Below are 22,407 nucleotides of genomic sequence, written 5' to 3'. Positions count from 1 at the left end.
AAAATGCAGTTAGGATCATGTACCAATAACCTGGCCATATTAGAACTATAGCTCTCGCTGTGAGACATAAAAATAATCAACTTTTTAAAGTTCTGGGTACTAGAATGTTCTCTTTTTTATATTTCCCCAGAGCACATGCTGCGGTTTTAAAGTTAATACCAGCTTGACACTGAAAGATCTAACAAATTCTATGATAAAGGACTTGATAATGCTCACACTGCGTTAGGAGCAGAAACAAAATGAAGTGAAGCCATTTTTCAGACTAGATCACATCTACAGTGTTGACAGTGATGCAATAGCCTGTTTAATAGTTGGGCTTGATTGCACACGGCCTGAATAAAATACAGTGGCAAGAAAAATTTATGTGAACCCTTTGAAATTAGCTGGTTTTTCATGTTCATCAAAGTCACAAGTATAGACAAGCACAATGTGCTTAAATGTGCTTATGATCTTTCATGTCTTTATTGAACACATCCCATTAAACATTCACAGTGCTGTGGAAAAAGTGGATTTAATAACTGCTCGATCCTCCCTTGGCAGCAATAACCTCAACCAAGCCGATAGCTGCGGATTAGACTTTTGGACCATTCTTCCTTACAGAACTGCTTCAGCTCAGCCATATTCTCAAGATGTCTGGTTTGAATGGCTCTCTTGAGGTCATTCCACAGCATCTCTATTGGGTCAAGGTCTGGGCTCTGACTGGGCCACTCTAAATGGTTGATTTTCTTTTTTGAAGCCATTCTGTAGTGAATTTATTTCGATGTTTTGTGTCATTGTCCTGCTGCATTACCCAACTTCTACTGAGCTTCAGCTGGCACACAACCACCATGACATTATTCTGTAGGACATCTTGATAAACTTGGGAATGAATTTTTCCCTCGATGATAGCAAGCGGTGCAGGCCCCAAAGCAGCCTGAAATCATGATGCTCCCTTCACCGTCAAGGTGGTCTTTGGCAAATTTCAGGTGCACAGCAATGTTTTTGTTGGAAAGCAGCATCTTCCTTCATGGTGTCCTACCATGTTGGCATTTTTGTAAAATAAATCACAGCAGTTTGCTGGTGAAATGAACACTAGAGGTGCTACAACCACAATGACGTTTATTCCCTTTCCCACAAATCACAAGTAAACTGGCAGATTATCAGGTCATAAACACTTTTTGCCCTTTTCCTCAACACAATGCTAACTTATGACATCAAAACACTTTTACTAAAGCACCGGACTTGTTAGGGGATGCATTTTAACGTTCACATAACATATCAAGCTTGTTTGAAAACTAAACTGCAATGCAAAGGATCGGAATACGAGTCCTGAAGTGCAAACAAGTCGACACGTGAGCAGAAAGTGTCATAGATACACCAAAAACTGAAGTGTTTGCTTCAGCAATTGCATTTTTTCCTGTCACATTGGCTTTTTAATGACACTATCAGTTAGGATTACTTTTAAGGTTTTGGGTAGGGAGGTAGGCTTTGGTGATTTAAAACTCGATAAAGCATTAACCTTAAAAACCTCAACTCTTTGGGAGGAAATGTAACTTGCTTTTAGCGCCACTCAGTGGACATTTAACCTTGGAACTACTGCGATATGTTTAAGGACCACGTAATAAAATTTAGCAAAAATTTTCATGAGATCAAACTCCAAAAGTGGGCGTTCGGCATTCCAAACTGATGAATAGAGCACAAGTCGTCCATGGGCATGTATTAAGAAAGTAAATATGGTTTATGAATCAAGTTTAACCAGCTGAAATTTAAAAGGTATGGGAACAAAAAAAACAAGACAAACTGAACACTTCAAATGTTTATTGCACCTACCCTGTGTGTCTCTGAAACTCTGTACACTAGTTTGTTCAGGGCAATTTAACAGCCTAGCACATTCATAGACATACCTTTTAACCTACGTTTTAGGAGCACGTCTATACATTTGAACTTAGACATGTCATTGCCTTTAAATTCCAGTTACTAATTTTATTTTGCTAAAACGTTTAAAGCAGCCCAGTGTTTTGACAGAGGACTTTTATACATTCACAGTAAAGCCACTAAATGTTGAATCACAGCTTTGATGAAATATAAGGCACAATGTTATGCTATGAGCTGTAATATCAATAGCACGGACACAAATAAAAAAAATCTCATATGTATGCATCTTTACGCCTTGATGAATACTATATAGTGTCATTTGAATATCTATAATATTTTCATGATTTCGCGTTATGTCAGCAGTGTGAAACTTTTACAATGATTCCCTTTGAGCATTAAAACAAACTTCAAATAATTTATCAGAACAAAAAAATAATTCTGACTGACTAAAGGTAGTGGATCACATTCATTGTCAGTCTGTCAGCACATGTAAATAATTAAATGGATACATACCAAAGCTCAAACATGCATTTCTGTTGCACACCGTCTTATCAGTATGTCCTGAACAGTGCAGTTATGCTTGTAAACAAAATATAGACACATGCGATTTAAAAGTAATTTCGATAAACATAATTTGAAATACTCTGAAACATTAGTTCAGCAGGATCACCTTTAAACTTGCAAGACAGTTGATCTGTAAATGCATTGGAGGATAATGATTACTGATGGTCAAGTGCAACGCACACACACAAAAAAAAAAAAAAAAAAAAAATTTCTAATTAAGCCTGAATTTATATAGTTTTAGGTACAAACCAAACCTGATTAAGATTTTTACAATTCACCACTAAAACTTAAATTGACAGAAGAAATTTCCTGCTCTAAAAACAATATGAGCAACAAAAGGCAGTACATAAATGCAGAGGTAAAAATATCTATCCATTCAAATGATCAAACCAACATATTTAATCAAAACACACTGAATTCTTTCCTTTATTCTCGCTTCCTCTGAGTGCAACTGACTACGGCTGGTCCAATAATACATAGTACACTTAAAGTGCACATGAGATATACAACAAAGGGATGTTCTGCAATATTCTTGATTCCAGTCTAGAACCAGAACCAACACTGTCTTTGTACTTGAATAAAGTCAGTTGAGATGTTGCGTTGATGTACAACATGTTCATGATTTCTGAAGCAGCTTGCAGCTTTGAAACGGCATTCCGATCATTTACAAATTTACATCCAGCTGATAGTGAAGTTTTGACTGAGGTTTAGACCCAAATCTGTTACCCTCAGCACCTAAAGAGACAGAAAAAGTGAATGAACTAGATGGTGGTGGTGGTTATTTGTACAAAAGTCATCTAAATGACTTTCTAAATGGGGTCTAAAATGTTTTGTGATCGGATCACAAAAAACACATATGAAAGTGGTCAAAAACGCATGTGTCCAAATTGCATTTGAGGTGCAAACGCTAATCCGTCCTGTATGTGTCCCAGCAGCAGTAAAGCGCCACCCCTCACCTGTCAATCAACCGCTACTCTAAAACAAGAGTTTAAACTTTGCCGTTTACAAGCGACTTAAAGGAACTAACCATCCAATCGAAAAAAGAAAAAAAAAAAAGATACATACACAATCACGAGATCTTCACAGATCTTTTTTAGTTATCAACACAGGTGACAAGCACGAACACCAGAAGCTCCTTTAATACAGGTAATATACTAAAATAATGGATAATTCTGCTTGACATGCTGCGTTTGTGTTTGGACTCAATTTCAACCTCATCTGGAAGAAACAGTACACCGATTTTTCACACTTTCTTTGTCTTTTCTGACCTTGTTGTGCTTTAATATAATGCAGTAATACACTGACATAGTGATTGATGTTTGTCATCATTAAATCAGAGACTCTCTTCTCCAAATCCGATCACAAGTGGTCACAGGAGACCACATGTAAACAGCGATGTGTCTCACTTGACCACATGTGATCAGATCACCAGAGACGCATCGTAATGCCAGGTGGAAAAGGGGTCTCTATGCGATTGCGACGGTATTTTGAGTGGTTTTAACTAGTGGTCGACCGATATATTGTAGAGGCTGATAAATCGGCTGAAATTGACTTTTTTTAATTATCGGCCGATAAATGTTCCTGTTTGGCCAATTTTTTTCTTGAGGGCGCTGAAAATCGCCTGCTTGCATATGAAGCAACTGAGACACTTAAAAGACCAGTCATGGTTCATTTTGTTGTTACGTGCATCGTGTAACTACAATAATATACCGGTGTGCAACACAGTGTCATTTAAACAGTCCGCATATCAGAGTCGCGGCAGATGCCTTTGAGCTCATAATGTTAAAGTGCTCGCCTGTTTCATTCTTCCTCTCTCTCCTCAACAGTTCCCTGTAACTTTTAACCGTCTTGTCTAATGATAAAAAGGCAAATATCAATAAAACTAATATCACATACCATCTGCTAATATGCACATATCTAATTTAAACAGATGTAATAAACCAACCTCACACAACTTGAGCAGATCCAGCGTCCTGTGGAGTGCTCGTTTATTTACCTCTAAAGCACGTATTCTATCCGCCTCTTTTAACTTTCTTTTCTAATGACAAAGGGCAAATATCAATAAACTTCTATTATATACTGTTTGCAAATATGCAGCAGATATCTCGTTTAAATAGATGTAATTCACGAACCTCACGAAAATCCAGTATTTTCTTCCCATCGAGCGCTCATCTAATATCTTCCTCTGAAGCGCATATTCTATTAGCCAGAATCAAAACTTCAGGACCAAATGTTCACAAATCATAATGGTCAGTGGTCACAATTCAAGCAGGCGATCCAGGCTGTTTAAACTGTCAGGAGATTGCTACTGCTCGCTGGATCCGTGAGTGCAACCAAAGTCTTTCTAGCAAGTCAGTCCACTGTCGGCCATGTTTGGAACGCTCTCAGGAGGCTATTTCCAGTCATGCCAGTGCAGCTCCTTTCTACTTGAATGGGGAAAGACCAAAATCTACAAAATGGTTGGTCAAGACTACAATCAAAAAACATATTTCAAATCAGCAGTAAAATCTGACAACACTGGTCTCATAAATGGTGCTTCTTCAGATTACACGAAAAATGCAATTTTCCCAGCTTTCATAGCTAATGCGCATGCGTGTTCTCGAGTTGACTGACAGGTGATATCTGTATCTAAAAGGTGATTGGCTCTTTTACCTGTAAGGTGGGACTTCCTATCTACATCTGTTGACCATTGGCTGCAGTTGGGCATTCTAATTTCTCCCATTCATTTTAATAGAATTGGCCCGTCTCTGGTGCAACTTCAAGGTAAAAGTGCTTCATGTGTGCTATAAGTAAATTGTCAATTTGATTCTGTATTTTTTTAGTAAATGCGATTGCTAACAAGGACATGCCATCCATGATTGCTGGACTACTGTGTGTACTGTTATTTCCTTCTTCCTAATATATTAACAAATCTTCATGTGCAAATAAATTACAAAAATTTGATGAGTAAACAGAAATCAGAAGAAACTGCTATCTACCATTTAAAATACAATATAATTTTTTTTTTTTTTTTACAAAGTTTTGTGTGAAATTGAGTAAATATAGTGCTAAATAGGAGTTGATAATTTTTTTAGCAATATTATGTTTATGTTATTTACTATATTAAATTGTGTGATATATCGGCATTGTATCGGCCTATAGGCCACCCTGCTCTCTGGATATCTGCATCAGCCATTAAAAAAAACCCATATCGGTTTACCACTAGTTTTAACACGTTTTTATATGGTTGTTAAGGTATTTTGAGTGGTTTTAACACATTTCTATGTGGTTGCTATGGTGTTTTGTGTGGTTGCTTGGTCGGTTCACCCACCCTTCTCATCCCTATATACAGCTCAGGTCCTTTTTCTTGTTTGGCCTGTTTTATCATCTACCAGGCAAAATTGTATGTTCAATGGCTTAGAAAAGTAATAGCACACCTCTCCTCCACACAACCACACAATTTGAAGTATCATTCATGTCTGTAGCACAAACGGTGTGAGACGAGTTAAGCACTGAGGTTTAATACTTAGGTTTAGGGGTTTGAACTTGTAAGCCTTTGAATTTAAAGGAACAAAAATGGTACTGTAGTGTATAAAATAGCTAGTTCATATAGCCCTGGAGACTGCAGTCCAGTCCTTTAGCAACATGCTATTTAAATATATTACCTGATTGTTTTGGTAAGTGAACGCTGCCTCATGGGAATTCACGGTTACATTTTCTGGCTCCGCCTTCACTCCATAAAAGGAAACAGTTTCCATGGTGATGTAAGTGGCCTCTTCATGATTATGCAGCACCTCTGACCTCATGGTGTTCTGTGGAACATTAGTAAAGGAGCTTATTATTCATTTGACAAATTATCCCAAATATCAGGCATGGTAGTTACTGATGCATATTATGCAAATTATCCGACACCAGATTTGTTTACAGAAGTAGCTAAGAGCAAACAGATGTGTTTAATAAAATATTACTGAGTGCAATTACACTCAGGCGTCAATTGAATATTTGATGGGAAAAATTAATAGGGGTGAGATATGAAATGTGAGAAAGCAGCATGGAAAATAAACAAATGCTTACTGAATCTAAAGCATGATGATGTGCTACAGCATATGTGAACGGTGATGCTCTCTGTACCTGTTCTACTCTGAAACAGATGTATGCGTATTGATCAGTCTCGTAGGAGTCAAGGGTCTCTCCGTCATCCCAATACAGATCCCCCTCTGCCAGACCCTCCTCATTAAGAGACACAATTAGATGAAGGGGCTGACCACTGCTCACCCATAGAGTAGTGTTAGGTCTCTGAAACACACACACAGAGCTTAAATATACAGAATACAATTGCAATATGCTTATATATACACAGGTATACAGGATGTAGTTATTGGAAGGCCTATATATACTGTATATATAAAGCATTTGCAAATGTTACAAAAACAATTTCATGTTACCTAAATACAAACTTTGCCTTATAGTTAGGCCTGTTATTAGATGAAAAGAATTACTTTTTAAGGGTTTTTTGGGTGAATTCAGGTAACTTGAACCACTTCTTGCCATTCATTTCGCAAACAAAAAGTACCCAATTTACTCATTCACCCTATATACAGTATATATTAGTGCTGTCATTCGATACAAAATTTTGAATCACGATTAATCACATAATTTTCCATAGTTAATCGTGATTAATCGCAGGTTTTGAAAGTGCTGAAATTTATTCATGGATATATATAATTTTCCTGTCAAAATGCATTTATTTCCTTATGAAAGAAAACAAAACAATTAGTGCTGTCAGTCGATTACATTTTTTAAAATCACAATTAATCAAATTTTTTGTAGTTAATCGTGATTAATCACAGATTTTTTAAAATGCTGAAATTTGACACTTTTCCTGTTAAAATACATTTATTTCCATCTTATGATTTAAATTTTTTTTTTAAGTAATCCATATGACTCCAGTGGTTAAATCCAATTAATAATAGGTGTAGGTAAGAAACAGATACATTAAGTCCTTTTTTACTCTAAATCTACACTTTCAAACAGCCATCCTAAGCATTCTTTGGCGATTCGCATTCTGCAGGCATATTGCCATCTACTGGGCTGGGAGGAGAATTTATAGTTAAAAAAAAAAAAAGGACTTAAATATTGATCTATTTCTTACCCACACCTATCATATCACTTCTGAAGACATAGATTAAACCACTGGAGTCATATGGATTAAGTTCATGCTGCCTTTGACCTTTTTGGACCTTCAAAGTTCTGGCCAACATTTTTGGGTGATCCATTCCTTTAAGAAAGTCTTTCTCCATTGTTTAGTGATGAACTAGCATTAACCTGTGTAGGTATGATGGAACCCTCTCGGAGATGCAGGTTGATTTTGTCCAGTGGAGCGTGAAGTTTGATCTCTTCGCCACTGCTGACTAATGAGTCGCCCTGCATGTCAAACAAATGCAAACAAATATCAACACTGCAATCATATAAGGCCAGTTTCTGAATAATGAATACAGAGTAAAAACACCCAAATGGGTTTCTTCAGAGTCTTTGTTTACAGATCTGACTTACCGTGTAGAAATCGTACCAGAGACCTTTAGGGAAATAGCCCACAACATATTCCACGCCTGACTCCAAAACTGGTGAGACCAGCAAACTCTTTCCCCATAGGAACTGTTTATCTATACCATAGGTCTTCCTATCGGTAGGGAACCTGAAATACAGCACAGTCTGAATTTATAGTGGTTCACAAATGCATATAATGGAGATAATGAGGTGCTCCTGCAAAATCTACCATGGTAACCATAGTTTCCACCAAAACACCATACTAGTTATGTTTACTACAATAAAACTGTGGAAACTTGGTTACGAGTGTGACTGTGAACTTACTTAAACAGCCAGATGATGCATATTACATTCCTGGATCTATTTTTGTGTATGCGTGTACTATCAGATTTCAGATTCTGTCATGTGTGTTTGTCTTACTGAAAGAGCAGTGGCGTTGCGACCGTGTGTCCACTGATGTGTGCGTGATGGAAGAGTGTGTAGAGATGAGGAAAAAGGGAATAACGGAGGAGGATGACTTCTTTCATCGCTGTACGTCCGGCAGGACTGAATGCAGTTGGTTCCTGATCCTGTTGTAAAATTATAAAACTGTTAATCCATAATTAAACATTATAAAAACATAATATTGTACTGGCAAAGCAATAGACAGATGGGTTACTAATCAGATGAAGACAAAAATGCCTTGAGACAACATAAAAGACTGCAGATAAAACATTTTGAAAACCAAGCAGAGCCCCCCTACGGTAGGACGCATCTGCTAAAGAAACTTTTTTTACCATCTGCCAGCATATTTTGCGGTAGATCTAAATCTTTAAATAAAAACATAAGAAAAACATTCATAAAAGGTTTTTGGTGGATGTAACAATGCACACCTGTTCATCTATGGAGTTGTGATTTCTAGTAAAGGGGTAGAAAGCTCCTAGCTGAGTCCAGCGGATGCACAGTTCTTCTGTGGTGCTGCCCCCAAAACCACAGATGTCTGCTCCAATCAGAGGAATCCCCAGGATGTTAAAGGTCAGCATACCTGGGAAAGAGGAAAAAAAAAATTACGTTTGAAAAAAGTTATACTGTAATACAATAAAAAAACTATGAGACACTAAGAAAAAAATAAGGCAATTCTATTATTATTTCACAGCAATTATGTAAATGTGGTTACTTTAACACATATTCTGGTATTTAAGCTAAATGTTGGCTCTGTTCCGAAACATAATGAGTCAAGAGAAATGTAATAAATATTGATTATAAATATACTTTAATAGTGAAAAGTATCATTAAATAGATCGAATTACAAATTTCACCTAATATTTGTTGCATTTCTTGTGCAGTACTCTAGAGTGCTTTTGTAAGGCACACATTAATGGAGTTGCTGCCTTTGTAAAGCATTCCAAACCAGTCACTTCTGAGTTTCCATTTTAGTTTTATGCTGCCTTAGAAGGTGCCTATGTAGGCAGCAAGGCAGCTCACTAGGTTTTGGTACAGAACATGCATGTTTATATACCTGGTATAGATGTGCCCAAATCTTTCCATTGGCTCCTGTTATCTCCGAGCCAGTGTCCAGAGTACCTGCCCTGACTGGGAAATGTAGAGCGGGAAATGACAAAGGGACGCTTCCCTGTGATCTTCCTCAAAGCACTGAGACACAGAGCAAGTTGAATGCATCATTATTAATACGCCTTATGAAACTATTTATTATTGATGCCACTTATATGCATGTACATGTGTGTGATTGTGCATATGCACCTTTCTGTGGCTTTGGCCTCCATGAGTCCATAAAGACTGTGTATGTTGTAGTGAGAGGAGATTTTCTGTTGTGCAGATGCACATATAGTTTTGGCCTTTAATGTTCCACCCAGAATACCTGCAGCAGACAATACCATCTCTCAGTATTTACAATAAGCTCAACTCATACCCCTTCCAAGGTCATAATAAATGTTGACATCAATCATTATGTATTTCAAAAAATAAACTTCACTGACCTAAATCTACAGCTATTTAAACTGATAAATTCATCAGTCTAAACCAGCAGAAATTAAGGTAAAATCAAAACTAGCACCTGGCCATTTTTAAAAATTGATACAGTTATACAGAGAGCATATTAAAGGGATAGTTCAATCAAAAATGTAAATTCTCTCATCATTTACTTACCCTCATGCCATCCCAGATGTGTATGACTTTCTTCTGCTGAACACAAACAAAGATTTTTAGAAGAATATCTCAGCTCTGTAGGTCCATACAATGCTAGTGAATGGTGTCCAGAACTTTGAAGGTCCAAAAAGCATATAAAGTCAGCATAAAAGTTATCCATACGACTCCAGTGGTTAAATACGTCTTTAGAAGCTATATGATAGATGTGGGTAAGAAACAGATCAATATGTAAGTCCCCTTTTTTTTTTTTTTTGTTTTTTTTTTTTTTTACCATAAATCTCCACTTTCACTTTCTCCTTTTGTTTTTGGCAATTCACATTCTTTGTGCATGTCACCACTTACTGGGCAGGAAGGAGATTTCATAGTAAATAAGGACTTAAATATTGATCTGTTTCTTACCCACACCTATCATATCACTTCTGAAGACATGGATTTAACCATTGGAGTCATATGGATTACTTTTATGCTGCCTTTGTGCTTTTTGGACCTTCAAAGTTCTTGCCAACATTCACTTGCATTGTATGGACCTACAGAGCTGAAATATTCTTCTAAAAATCTTTGTTTGTGTTCAGCAGAAGAAAGAAAGTCATACATGTCTGGGATGGCATATGGGCGAGTAAATGGTGAGAGAACTTTCAGTTTTGGGTGAACTATCCCTTTAAGGCATATTTAACTTACACAAATGACACAAAATTGCTGAAATGCACATTTATTTGACACAAAAATACTCAAAATAATTGAAAACAATAATTTTCTCATGTCAATAATATCAAAAAGGCCAAATATCAACTGATTAATCAGTTTTACCAGTATTTCGCTTGTCAAAACACTTACTTTTAAAGTGAAATGTACATATTTGTCTTTATTAATGGAAGAGAGTTTACATAATGTAGACCTGCCCAACAAACACACTGATACCTGGGGTGTAAGGAGGATTTTCCAGTTCATTCTCTGGACAACCATTCAATGATCCATCGAAGAAATTAGATGGCTCATTCATATCCTTGAGAAAGATGGAATGGAAATAGGGGGGTAAAAAATTAATAATCAACTTTTCACTGTGGAAAAGACAGAAATGCACTTACAATCCACACGCCATCGAACGGCACTTTGCCATGGAACCTTTGCAGATTCTGGTACCACCACTCGTGCGTGTCTGGATTGGAGAAATCTGGAAAGGCTGTGAGTCCTGGCCAGACCTAAGAGACAGCAAAACATTTGCATTTAAGCCCAAGTCACATATGGCAATTACTGTATATTAGTTTATTATTGTTATATTTTGATTAATTTAATTGATGAGAAGATATTTCTTTTAACGTGTTACTGGCTAAGCACTCTTAAAGGTTCAAGTTCAAAGTTTTTTTTTGTGGCTCTAAAATCTAAGATTTAAACATGGCATTGTAAAGGGATAGTTCACCCAAAAATTAAAATTCTCTCACTATTTACTCGCCCTCACGCCATCCCAGTTCTGTAGTACTTTCTTTCTTCTACAGAACACAAACAAAGATTTTTAGAAGAATATCTATTTTATGGATTTAGCCACTGCACTTGTATGGATTGCTTTTATGCTGCCTTTATATGCTTTTTGGACCTTCAAAGTTCTGGCCACCATTCACTTGCACTGAATGGACTGAGATATTCTTCTAAAACTCTTCCTTTGTGTTCAGCAGCAGAAAGAAACTCAAGTAAATGAAGAGATCATTTTCATTTTTGGCTGAACTAACCCTTTAAGGGGCCGTTCACACACGACATGTTGTTTGCACTGTTTTGGAATTTTCTATGTAAATATGCGTTAAATGGACATCTTTGACCGTTGTGATGTTTCTCTCTGTTTTTTGGGGTCTGCTACAGTATATACCTTCCCAATGAGTATGTCTCCATTCGAGTCATTGATGAAAGTGCCCCTCTTCACCCCTTCATCAAACGGCCAATAGGAGCCAGATGGCTGAGAGCTACTAATACCAGGATCCTGATGAGTAAGAATACAAATACACACAAATGTATTGTTAAAATGATTGTTGCACAAATAAAACACACTTCAATTAAATCCACACTGACATATCCAAATGGTTTAGTAAAGTTTAATGTAAAATGCAGCTTGGTAAAACATGTCAACTGCAGTTTCCAAATCAGCCTCATGACTGTCAATGTGACTCTTAATCAACGCAAAAGAGGCGGTGACAAAATGAGGAAGTGTGTCATATGGATTTTGTCATGTTTTGCAGGAGAGACATTTTTAATGAATCCAATCCAATCAAACTAACTTTTAGCAGATATACACATTTAAAATGTACTGTTTTTCTCTTCCAGGAAAGTGGACCAAATATATTGACGACTCATTTTTCACTATATAAATGTTGTCTAATAAAACAGAATGAGAATGTTACTTCCCCTAAATTAGAAATATCAAGATTTAAATAGCTATAGCAAGTAGTAAATCACAGCCTTGCTAGGCTGTAATGTAACTAAGGCTATCAGCTATTAAAAAAAAAACAAAAAAAAACAAAAGTATGTCAATATGTCCTGCTCAAACTTCCTGTTTCATTAGAAAATGTGTCAATACAGCACTGGTTACCAAACTGGGTGCAGCCACCCAAGTAGGTATTTCAGAGATTCAGAGGTTACATTTTTACTCAACTGATGGTTAGGTTTAACATTGGGATTTGGGTTAGGGGGTAGGTTTAATAAAATATGCATTCCTGTGGACAGAACTGCGTTATTTTCAACTAAATATAAACTCGCTTTTAGCGCCACTCTCTGGACATTTCACCCGGAAACGTGAGCTCACATGAGCCCATATGTTCAACAACACTTCCAGCTTCAGCCACTGGGGGCAGCGATTCAAATTTCGAAGAGCATAAAATAAAAACTGATTTCAGCAGCAGATCTTTTGACCTACTGAATCGCTGAATTCACAGTATGATCAGTCTGCTTTCAAAGTCTAGTACAGCAAAGAACACTGCAACTCTTTTTGGGTTTTCGAAAACATGCTGCGGATGCAAAAGCTTAAAATAGACATTTTATTCTGTAAATCAAAATATGTACCAGAATCATGACATAGTGCTGATCATGTCTATGAAGATCTTTTACAAGGTCAGGTAGAGTGGAAAAGTTCACAGGCTCATAAGTGAAGTCTAAAGCACGATCCATGTAGTCGATATCATTCCACTGTACATCCTGAAAGATTAAAATGACATGACAAAGTATGGCATTATTGCAATTGTGAAAACGTTCTAATTTTGCATATTTTTTTACTGTCATAATTGCTGTGTTAATAATGCTAATTTTTTTTTTTTTTGCTGTGGAACATTCACAAAGTGACATTAAAACCTGCACTGTATTTCAATCGATCAGTTGTTATAGTAAGGGTTACACTATGTCTATGAACCCAATCTGAACAATAACTACCTACACCAAACCAAACCATGTGTGAAAATTAGCTAAAACTGCAGTACCTGAGGTATCCCATAATTCCTCATTTCTCTCACAACATCCCATGTTTTGTTGCTTGACTTGTAGCCCCATCGGCAGAGGTGGTATCCCAGAGCCCAGTAGATTGGCATTGCAGGTTTACCTAATGTGAAAAAGGAAAGTGAATAGTTGGTGAATTCCTATATTTTATTTCCTTGCTTGGCTCTTTTCAGCAATTAATACTTTGAAATTCCTAAACATATGTGCTGACCTATGACCTCCAGGTATTGACCAATCACAGAGCTGGGATCCGGTCCCAGGAAAACGTAGAAGTCTAGAATTCCACCAATCATACGCCAGGTGAGTGCGGGGGCGGGCTGCAGAGCCACATCTACATGAAAGATTATTTACACACTGTTAACATGCTGTTTGTACTCTTCTGACAGCAGCAAATACACTTGGTTGGTAAAGGTTACTTTTCAAAACCGAAGGCTGTTACAGAGGAAAGAGCTGCTTTCAAACAGAAAGAACATCTTAGCACAGCAGTAACAGCATGGACCCATAAGGCAAACATTGAGAATCTTTCAGAAACTGTTCAGAGGAAAACACTTTTGAATAAACAACCCTGTTGTTCAGCTAAATTGCACAATCGGGTCAACGCACAAATTAACCAGCCTGTGAAGGTAAAGGAATAATGTTTTCATTAGAGAAGCTGGCATTTATGTTTGAGGATATGAGATGGTGCTGATATGATCCATTTCGTCTTTTCAATCAGGTTTGTGATTAATTGCTTGTGAAGAATGCAAGTCATCTAGAAGCAATGTACTTGTGTGTGTGTGTGTGTGTGTGTGTGTGTGTGTTTGTTGAACCCACCCATTGCATTGCTGTTGAGCATGAAAAACCCATGTGCTGTTCCACCAGATTCCATAGAGAGATAAAAGGGATGGACACCATAGAGGTTGGTCAGCTCCTACAAGAAAATGACAAGCTGATAAATCAAGTCAAGACCTATTGTTGTATTAAGCTGGGATGCAGGAAAGAATTTTAACTTCAAAAAAAATTACACATTCCATTAGCTATAATATCAAGTGATATTTGCTGTACTGTTAATGTGCTAAAATGTTTGCTTTCAATTTGTTATGTCTTGTTATGAGTTATCAAAAGCACTTATGGAATCTAAAGTAAAAAGACAAAACACTTTTGAGTTGTTACCATTGGTGGGACGTCTCGAGCCCACATTGTGAGAGTGTTCCACTGGACATCATGCAGAAAGCTGGAGCGATGTTCTCCCAAACCATAAATGAAACTTGATGGTAAAGACGTGGACATCTGCAGGAACTGATCCGCATAGAATAGAGGAGCTACGGAAGTGTTCAGCCTTACAGCACATAAACATGCATGTTAGTAACACAGCCATCACATTACTGGTTTGAAAAACAGTATCAGTAAAAGTATAAATAGCTGGGTTTCCATCCACATATTTTTTTGCACATTTTGAGATCACCAAGATGCAAATTAAGTTTCCAAAATGCACATAAGAAATGTATACGCTCCCTTGAGGTGGATACATATTTTACTTAGTAAGAATACATGCACATAAACTACAATGTAAAAAAATGTATATAGAAATGCGCATCAAGTAAAGTCATGTGACTTTGCCTCAACAAGTCATGTGAATACATCATTCGCTCAGACAATATTATCGCATCTCAAATGTTGCTATGGTTATTCTCAAATGCCAGAGCTAAAGTCGGTCATCAAAATTGTTCACTACTATTCTCTCCCAGATCTGTCCAGATATTGGGCATCTGCTGCTTAACACTAAAAACTGCAAGTCATTTATTGCATTTAATAAAAAAAAAAAAAAAAGTGGCTTCAGCTTCCATTTTCATTACTATTTTGCACCAAATTGCCCAGAAGTGACAATGTTGTTCTCTTTAACACATGGGATTGCATTTTTGATATTCCGATTTTTCACAGAAATTAAATTTGCACCTTGGATGGAAACGGTGTTAGACTTGTCTAAAAGTGGGCCAATGTTTTCACGTTGGTTAACAGTAAACAGTGCTTACAGTACAGTCCCTGTCTGTGTTCTCTTGACAATCAGCCCGAATGGTTCTTTGATAAAGTCTACAGTGTAAGACGGGTTTGCTGCTCTTTTCTGAACCACAGGAACATCTATGGGCACCTCATACCTCTTCTGAGCCGGATCTGTTATCTGTACAACACAAAGGAGCATTATGAAACAATATAAATAACAGGCAGCTAATGGGCTCTATTTTCATGAGTGTGAAAAAGCACAGCGCTAGGCGCTATGACCGTGCACAACATTTTATTCAATATTCGTGAGAGCGCCAATTCTAAGTGCAATTTTCGTGCCAGCGCAAAGCGCAAGTGGGCGTAGGTGGGAGTGTTTGCGCTATCTGTGGGTGTATGTGCACAAACTGGGGGTGTACTGTATGTTAATGAAGTGGTGCAAAGCACAATTAAAATGTTTGGATTTGGTATGATTTTTTTTTACCACTTTGCTATTTTGATTATATTTTTGTTTTGTTTGAAGTGTAATTTGAATTTAGAAATATTTTTAGGTAGAAGTGAAGTGCAATACAATCACTGTTAATACTAGCCATGGTTTTTGTGTCAGATGAAAATGATTAACAATACTTACATTACCCATTATTTAACGGTGTAAATCCAAATCCTGAAAAGACCCACATTTTCCATGCGTATAATAGGAGCGTGTCACTGTCACAGAAATATGCCTGACATTCAAGGATGCAGTTAATGCACAAAAGAACGCAAGTCCATATTTCTATTCTTTTGATTCATTTAATACAGACAATTTAAACTACCAACTTCTCATGAATTGCTGTCTTGTATGTAGGGAAAGGACTATATAATAGGAGGCAGATGCTGCCAGAGAAGAACCTCCTAATTAAATTGCACTTTATCCAGCCCATTAGTGTTTTGCGCGCGCAATTTCACCAAACCCACTTAGCACTTAGACTTAGCACATGCTTGCACGAAAACACCAAAACTTCATGGCCATGCAAATTGACTTTGTGTGTATGGCTTATGGCACAGCACTGCGCTTAGCGATAGCACTCTTAAAATAGGGCCCAGTATGAAAAATTTAATTTCTCTCACCTTCACACGCAGTCTGTTGTCTTCCTCATACAGCACTTCAAGTTGCAAAACGTCGATGTCTTTAGGGTAGTATGTGTTTTTGTTCCGAAGCAGTTTTCCCACCTTCCCCATCTCAGTGTCACTAATAGATACCAACTCATAGGACGGATAGTCAGGTGTGTAGAAACACCATGGCACTCCATTCCATCCTGGTTTCTTACCCTCTGATCCTGCTATGAAGCAGCAGTTTCGTGCATGACACAACTCTTCTGTAACCACCACACTTCTCTCTGGATAACAGTCAAACCTCCAACCTTCCAGAACTTTAGAGCAGGACTCCGGCTGCAGCCATGCCCCATAACCCTGAACTCTGTCTGGGCTTGGAGCTGCAGCAGGCGGTAGGGGTCTATGAGGTTCTGTGGAAGGAGGATTATGTAACCAGAATATAGTTCCCAGTAGCCAAACAACAGAGAGCACTAGAATAAGTCCTCCGAGTGTCAACAGGGCAGCAGTGATGGAGCAGCGAGGGCTCTGGGGCAGCAGGGGCAGTTCTGGGTCTAATTCCTTCACCTCTGGGTCTGCTGAATCATCAGGAGAGGGATCTAATAACGCAGCTCCCGAGAAATGAACCTCCTCTGGGGTAAGTCGCTTGTACGACACCATTTCAAACGTCTGTGGGTAAATAGGATATAAAAATATAAGTTAATTTCTTATTACACCGTGTAACAAAGTTTTTTTTTTTTTTTTGGTTCCTGGGTAGTAAGTGATATTTCCTAATGGCTTATGCCTCAAAAGTATAGAAAATTGCTATTATTCCCCACAAACTTTGCTTTTGTGACCAGGACAGTGATATTTTGAAATGTACCTATTTTTCAGAACATTCCAGATAGATTCAGTGCTGAGTAAACTTGGAGTAACTTCTAGAACTTTCCAGTAATATAAATACTAGTATAAATACAGGGGCCTTAAGCCCACCAGTTCAGTTTAGTTCCAGCTGCCTAAGTGGATACATATCTGCATTTTTCTGAGAAGGCATCAAGAGGCAGCAAGCATCCGGCAGACGCATTTTGCTATGTCTGCGGCCAATTTATCAAGACAAGAGTGAAAAAGTACTCCGTGGAAGCATCTGCTAAGATGTGTGAGGCCTACAAGGCATATTTCGGCATGCCTATCGGGGATCAAGACAAACCCTGGGCACCTCATTTCACCTGCTAACACTGCAAAAAACCTCTGGAAGGTAAGATGGACAATTGCTGCTCAGAATTTTATTTAATAAAATTTGTAAAATGTTTTACAATTTTCAATGTTATTGAAAAAATATAGCATATATGAAACATGTTGCAAGAATCTCTTACACATTAGTCATGGGTGAAATAAATGTGTTTTTGTAGGATGGTACAGAGGGGAAGAGAGAGCCTTGAAGTTCGCTATCCCAAGAATTTTGCGGGAACCCACTGACCACTCAGGCAACTGCTACTTCTGCATGGTGGACCCTTCCAAACGTCAGACTGGCAAGAATGCACCTGTTATCACATATCCGGACCTTCCTCCATCCATCGCCCCCGTACCCACTCCTCCGGAGAGAGAGCAGCCATCTTTACAAGAGAGCAGCAAGTCAGAGCGAGGAAGACATTGTAGATCCAGATGACAATTTCAGAGGTGGAGCTGAGGAGAGAAACCCATAAAGACCTCAATGACTTGATTAGAGATCTTGGTTTCACCAAGTCCAATGCAGAGCTTTTGACGTCTAGGCTCAAGCAGTGGAACTTGTTGGATGAAAGTGTGCAAGTCGCAGATCAGAGGAAGCCTCACCAACCTTTTTCCAGCTTCTTCACCCATCAAGATGGGCTCTGCTTCTGCCACAATGTGACCAGTCTGTTCGACGCAATCGGAATCACCTGTAACCAGAATGAGCGGCGCCTCTTCATTGATAGCTCATCCAGAAGCCTCAAAGCCATGCTGCTCCATAATGGTAACAAGTACCTGTCTCTTCCCCTGGCTCACTCGGTGCACCTCAAAGAGGATTACAACAGCATCAAGACCTTGCTGGACACCTTGAAGTATGAGTACATTTGGGGGCTGATTCGTGAAAGTGATTTACAGTATAATCGTAAATTTCGAAAAACTACTCACTTCTAAATCTTTTGTATTCATTTTTTATTACTTTAGTATAAATACATGTTCATTTGAATTCGTATGTTGTTTTTTTTCCTGACTTTGTGTATGAAAAGACACAAATCACCTGTTTTCTCATTGGAAATAGGTACATTCCAAAATATCACTGTCCTGGTCACAAAAGCAAAGTTTGTGGGGAATAATAGCCATTTTCTATACTTTTGAGGCATAAGCAATTAGGAAATAACACTTACAACCCAGGAACAAAAATTGTGTTACATAGTGTTATCACATGATACTTGAGGAAATAAATCTCATGAGTTGACCAATACAACACCGTATTTCATTGTTCATAGACAATATTCGTAAGATTAAAATCAATATTTTCTAAAAATTGAAATCTGAAACGTCAAATAAAAAAGCGTAATAAACAAAAAGGAGGGTTTTTAATTAACGCAGTATGTTTTTTTTTGTTTTTTTTTACACTTCCTGAAACTTCGCTAATGTTTTTCCCCACTTCGCTCACTCACTGCATTACCTAAACAGTTTCAAAAGCGAAACTGCACCAGAGAGACCCAACGTGTGCATAAGAGACTGAAATGCAGCCAGAGAAAATAATTTTAGAATTTAAACTTCAGCAAATTAAACTTTAGCATTCAATTTGTTGTTGTAGTATTTAAAAATGCATTGGCAGTGTACACTTCTTGCCAGAAAAGCTTGATATATGAATTGATCTGCCCATTTGATCCTACTATAAAAAGTCCACTGGAAAACAGCTTTTAATTACAGCATGTCCACTGATTTTATGGCATGTAAACATTTACTTGTATCAAAAATTCATACATGTAAACATTTGTCAAATGCAACTATCCGCAAGAAAACAGAAAACATTTAAACATGTATATAATTAATTAATTAAAATAAATGATGACTTACAAATATCTTGCAAGTTCTTTGAGACAAAGTATAAAGTAAATATATTTATAATATTTTTTAATTGTTTTATGTACCATGAATAATCGCAATTAAATCACAGAAATCGATGTAATTACTTTTTAATCGATTCACAGCCCTTATGAAAACATCTTTTGTTTTATCACATTTTAGTGATAAAGTAGATAGAAAATTATTATGGAGAAAGAGAGGGCAGGGAATGGGATCTGGATTCGACGTAGTACAGATTCAAATCTGCGACTCCCGCATATGCACAACGGCTCAACCTGTCTGGAGTATGTCTGTTGCACTGGTTTGTTAAATGCCAATTTGGGTCACAAAGTTAAAGTTGAAACACTAATCTAATATTTTACATAAAACTGAGGCTGTCTGAGTATAACTGGTCTCAATAGGAACTTTGTGTGAATTGCAAATTGTGGCTTTGGCAAAAATTGGCATTTCTATTTACATCCTGTCAAATGCAGTTTGACAATGATACAACAACTAACACTAAAGCGACTGGCCACAAGAAGACTGTGACATAGCCTAATACATTACACACAGAGAGTTGGATTGGACCCATTGAATTTCATTGACTCAAAACAGAAATGTTCCCATTGTTTGAAAATACTCAGGATTCACAATGCCTTCAAAAAGTATGTAGCCCTCTTGATTATCTCTCATTCTGCTGTGCTTTAGTATCAAATACTGACATATTTAAATGGGATTTTTCACATTCCTGTAGAAGTTATTCTATTTAATGTTAAAAGAAATGTTTTGTAAGTACATAGGTATCATACGTTAGAATTATATGAAAAAAAGTGTAGACAGGCCAACATTAAATAAAACTCTTGCAACTAATGTCACATTCACAAGTGTAAACACAACGGTGATTCTGAAGACATAATTTTTAGTAACCTACTTTTTTTGTATGTTGTTTTCTTTATGAAGAGGTGGATCAATACAGTAATTTGATATGGTTAGAATTTGTTCATATTGTTCTGACAATGGTAAAATAAAATCATTGGGGAAAGTGGAAAAGAGCTAGTAAGCAAACAATGGCCATTACAGCGTCATTCTCAAAAAAAGACTTTCCGACTTACACAATTTTTACATTTTCAATTCAGTTCAGTTTTCACCCATAAGCTGAGGATAAACATTTGTTTTAACATCTTGACATTATTACCGTTATTTTTCGAAAAGTGCAACTTTACTGTTGCTCTTTATTTTATTATTTAAATTTGTTTAACGAATGAAGCAAACGTTGTAACACCAGTGACAAATTCTTTTAAAAGATGAATGTTACAAAGCAACACCATTGAAATATTGAAATTAACCTTGTGTTTTTTTTTTTTTTTAGTTCAAATGTAAATTAATATCTTTTTCAACATGTGGGATTATCACTGTATGCACATTTGAGCAGCCTCTTCTTTCCCTGAACTTTGACCTTGGAAGTTCTTTTCCACAACTCTTCGTAATTTCAAAATACACGTTTTTAATATTGATAACACCAATGACATGAAATCAAGGGACAAACACTATTTTTTAATTATTTAAAGGATTAATTACTTATTTTGCTTTTTGCACAGATGTTAGGCCTTGCACTAATGCTTGACCTGAGAAAACAAAATGAGTAAAAAAAAACATAAACTGTAAATGTCACAGAAGTGGTGTACCAGATGAAGGGGATAAGGTTTTTTTTATTTTTTTATCCAAGCAACTGACAAATTTAAATACAATTTCTAATAAATGTCAAACCATTTCATATTATTTAATAAAAGGTTAGGTTATAGAATGATGCCTTTTTAATGGGGTTTCTTGACTATTCTAAATCTTTTGCCATGATTGAAAAGTCAAGGAATCCAACAGTTTATGTAGCATGGCAGTATCATGGTACCAGGGTATATGAATGTGGTAATCATATAATGCCATGGTATACATCAAAGTACCATGGTATAGCCATTTGATACCGTCACTTTAACATGGTATGGATTAACCACAAGTTAAATATGTCCTGAAAAAGAGCATATAGGCCTGGTTAGCAACATGATCAATAAAACAAGGAAAGCTAGATTAAATTAACGATACTGTATATGTAAATGAGTCAAGTCTTGGAAAGAGATGCGTAAAACTATATTTTGCAAATCGACAGGTCGAGACATTGTAAACAAACGATATATTCTTGTAGTTTCGTTATAATGGTCAACATTATACTGGCAACTTCTGTTGCACTGATACACATAACATAAACAAGTAACTAATATCACATCAAACAGCACAGACATAAGCAAACCTGCATATTTAGATTCAGTATACTCAAATTAATTATCACTTACCTTCTTACCTTATGTAGTTAGTATATTCAGGAAATTAAGAGACTCCATTAAACGAGTGAAGATCCTCGTGTTTGTACATTGATGTGCATGTGACACGAGTGTTTAATGTCTTATGAAGTTGGTGTTGTTATGTGCGTCCTAGCTGCGGAAATTTGATTCATTTTAGAGAATCGGTTCGTTTGGACGGTTCGTTTAAATGAGCCGGTTAAGAATGATTCACTAATTCATCAACTTCAAATTATCCCCATTTCTAGAGGTGAAACAGATATTAGGTTGAACTGACTATTTATCACCATATTTTCATATACGTTATAGAAATCGTTTCAACATGTCTCGAGCTTATTAGTTTCACTCCCTAAATTCTCCTCAGTCGAATGATTCATATCACTTTGGGAAT

General features: G+C 37.0%; 1 protein-coding gene across 3 annotated transcripts; it reads right to left on the bottom strand.

Annotated features, from left to right (window-relative positions):
- Window positions 1-1,780: 1,780 nt before the first annotated feature.
- gaa2 (alpha glucosidase 2) lies at window positions 1,781-22,163 on the bottom strand. 3 transcript variants are annotated; one of them, XM_051703828.1, is made up of 20 exons: window positions 22,019-22,163; window positions 16,648-17,298; window positions 15,573-15,718; window positions 14,713-14,878; window positions 14,374-14,470; window positions 13,772-13,891; window positions 13,545-13,663; window positions 13,135-13,266; window positions 11,948-12,058; window positions 11,175-11,288; window positions 11,008-11,092; window positions 9,685-9,802; window positions 9,443-9,576; window positions 8,817-8,968; window positions 8,365-8,513; window positions 7,951-8,092; window positions 7,723-7,821; window positions 6,529-6,693; window positions 6,063-6,209; window positions 1,781-3,153 (listed from the first exon to the last, which is right to left on the bottom strand). In XM_051703828.1, exons 2-20 carry the CDS (start codon window positions 17,287-17,289, stop codon window positions 3,091-3,093), a joined length of 2,901 nt encoding a protein of 966 aa, XP_051559788.1. In that variant the 5' UTR covers window positions 17,290-17,298; window positions 22,019-22,163; the 3' UTR covers window positions 1,781-3,090. The 3 variants fall into 3 exon arrangements, with proteins under 3 accessions (XP_051559788.1, XP_051559787.1, XP_051559789.1); XM_051703827.1 differs by having other exon boundaries at window positions 22,011-22,153; XM_051703829.1 differs by lacking the exon at window positions 22,019-22,163 and adding an exon at window positions 17,982-18,148.
- Window positions 22,164-22,407: the final 244 nt, after the last annotated feature.

This window comes from Myxocyprinus asiaticus, chromosome 7 (genome assembly GCF_019703515.2).
Source record: "Myxocyprinus asiaticus isolate MX2 ecotype Aquarium Trade chromosome 7, UBuf_Myxa_2, whole genome shotgun sequence".
NCBI classification, from domain to species: Eukaryota; Metazoa; Chordata; class Actinopteri; order Cypriniformes; family Catostomidae; genus Myxocyprinus; species Myxocyprinus asiaticus.
The sequence above is the reverse complement of the archived record's forward strand: the minus strand, read 5'-3'. Positions and strand labels throughout refer to the sequence as shown.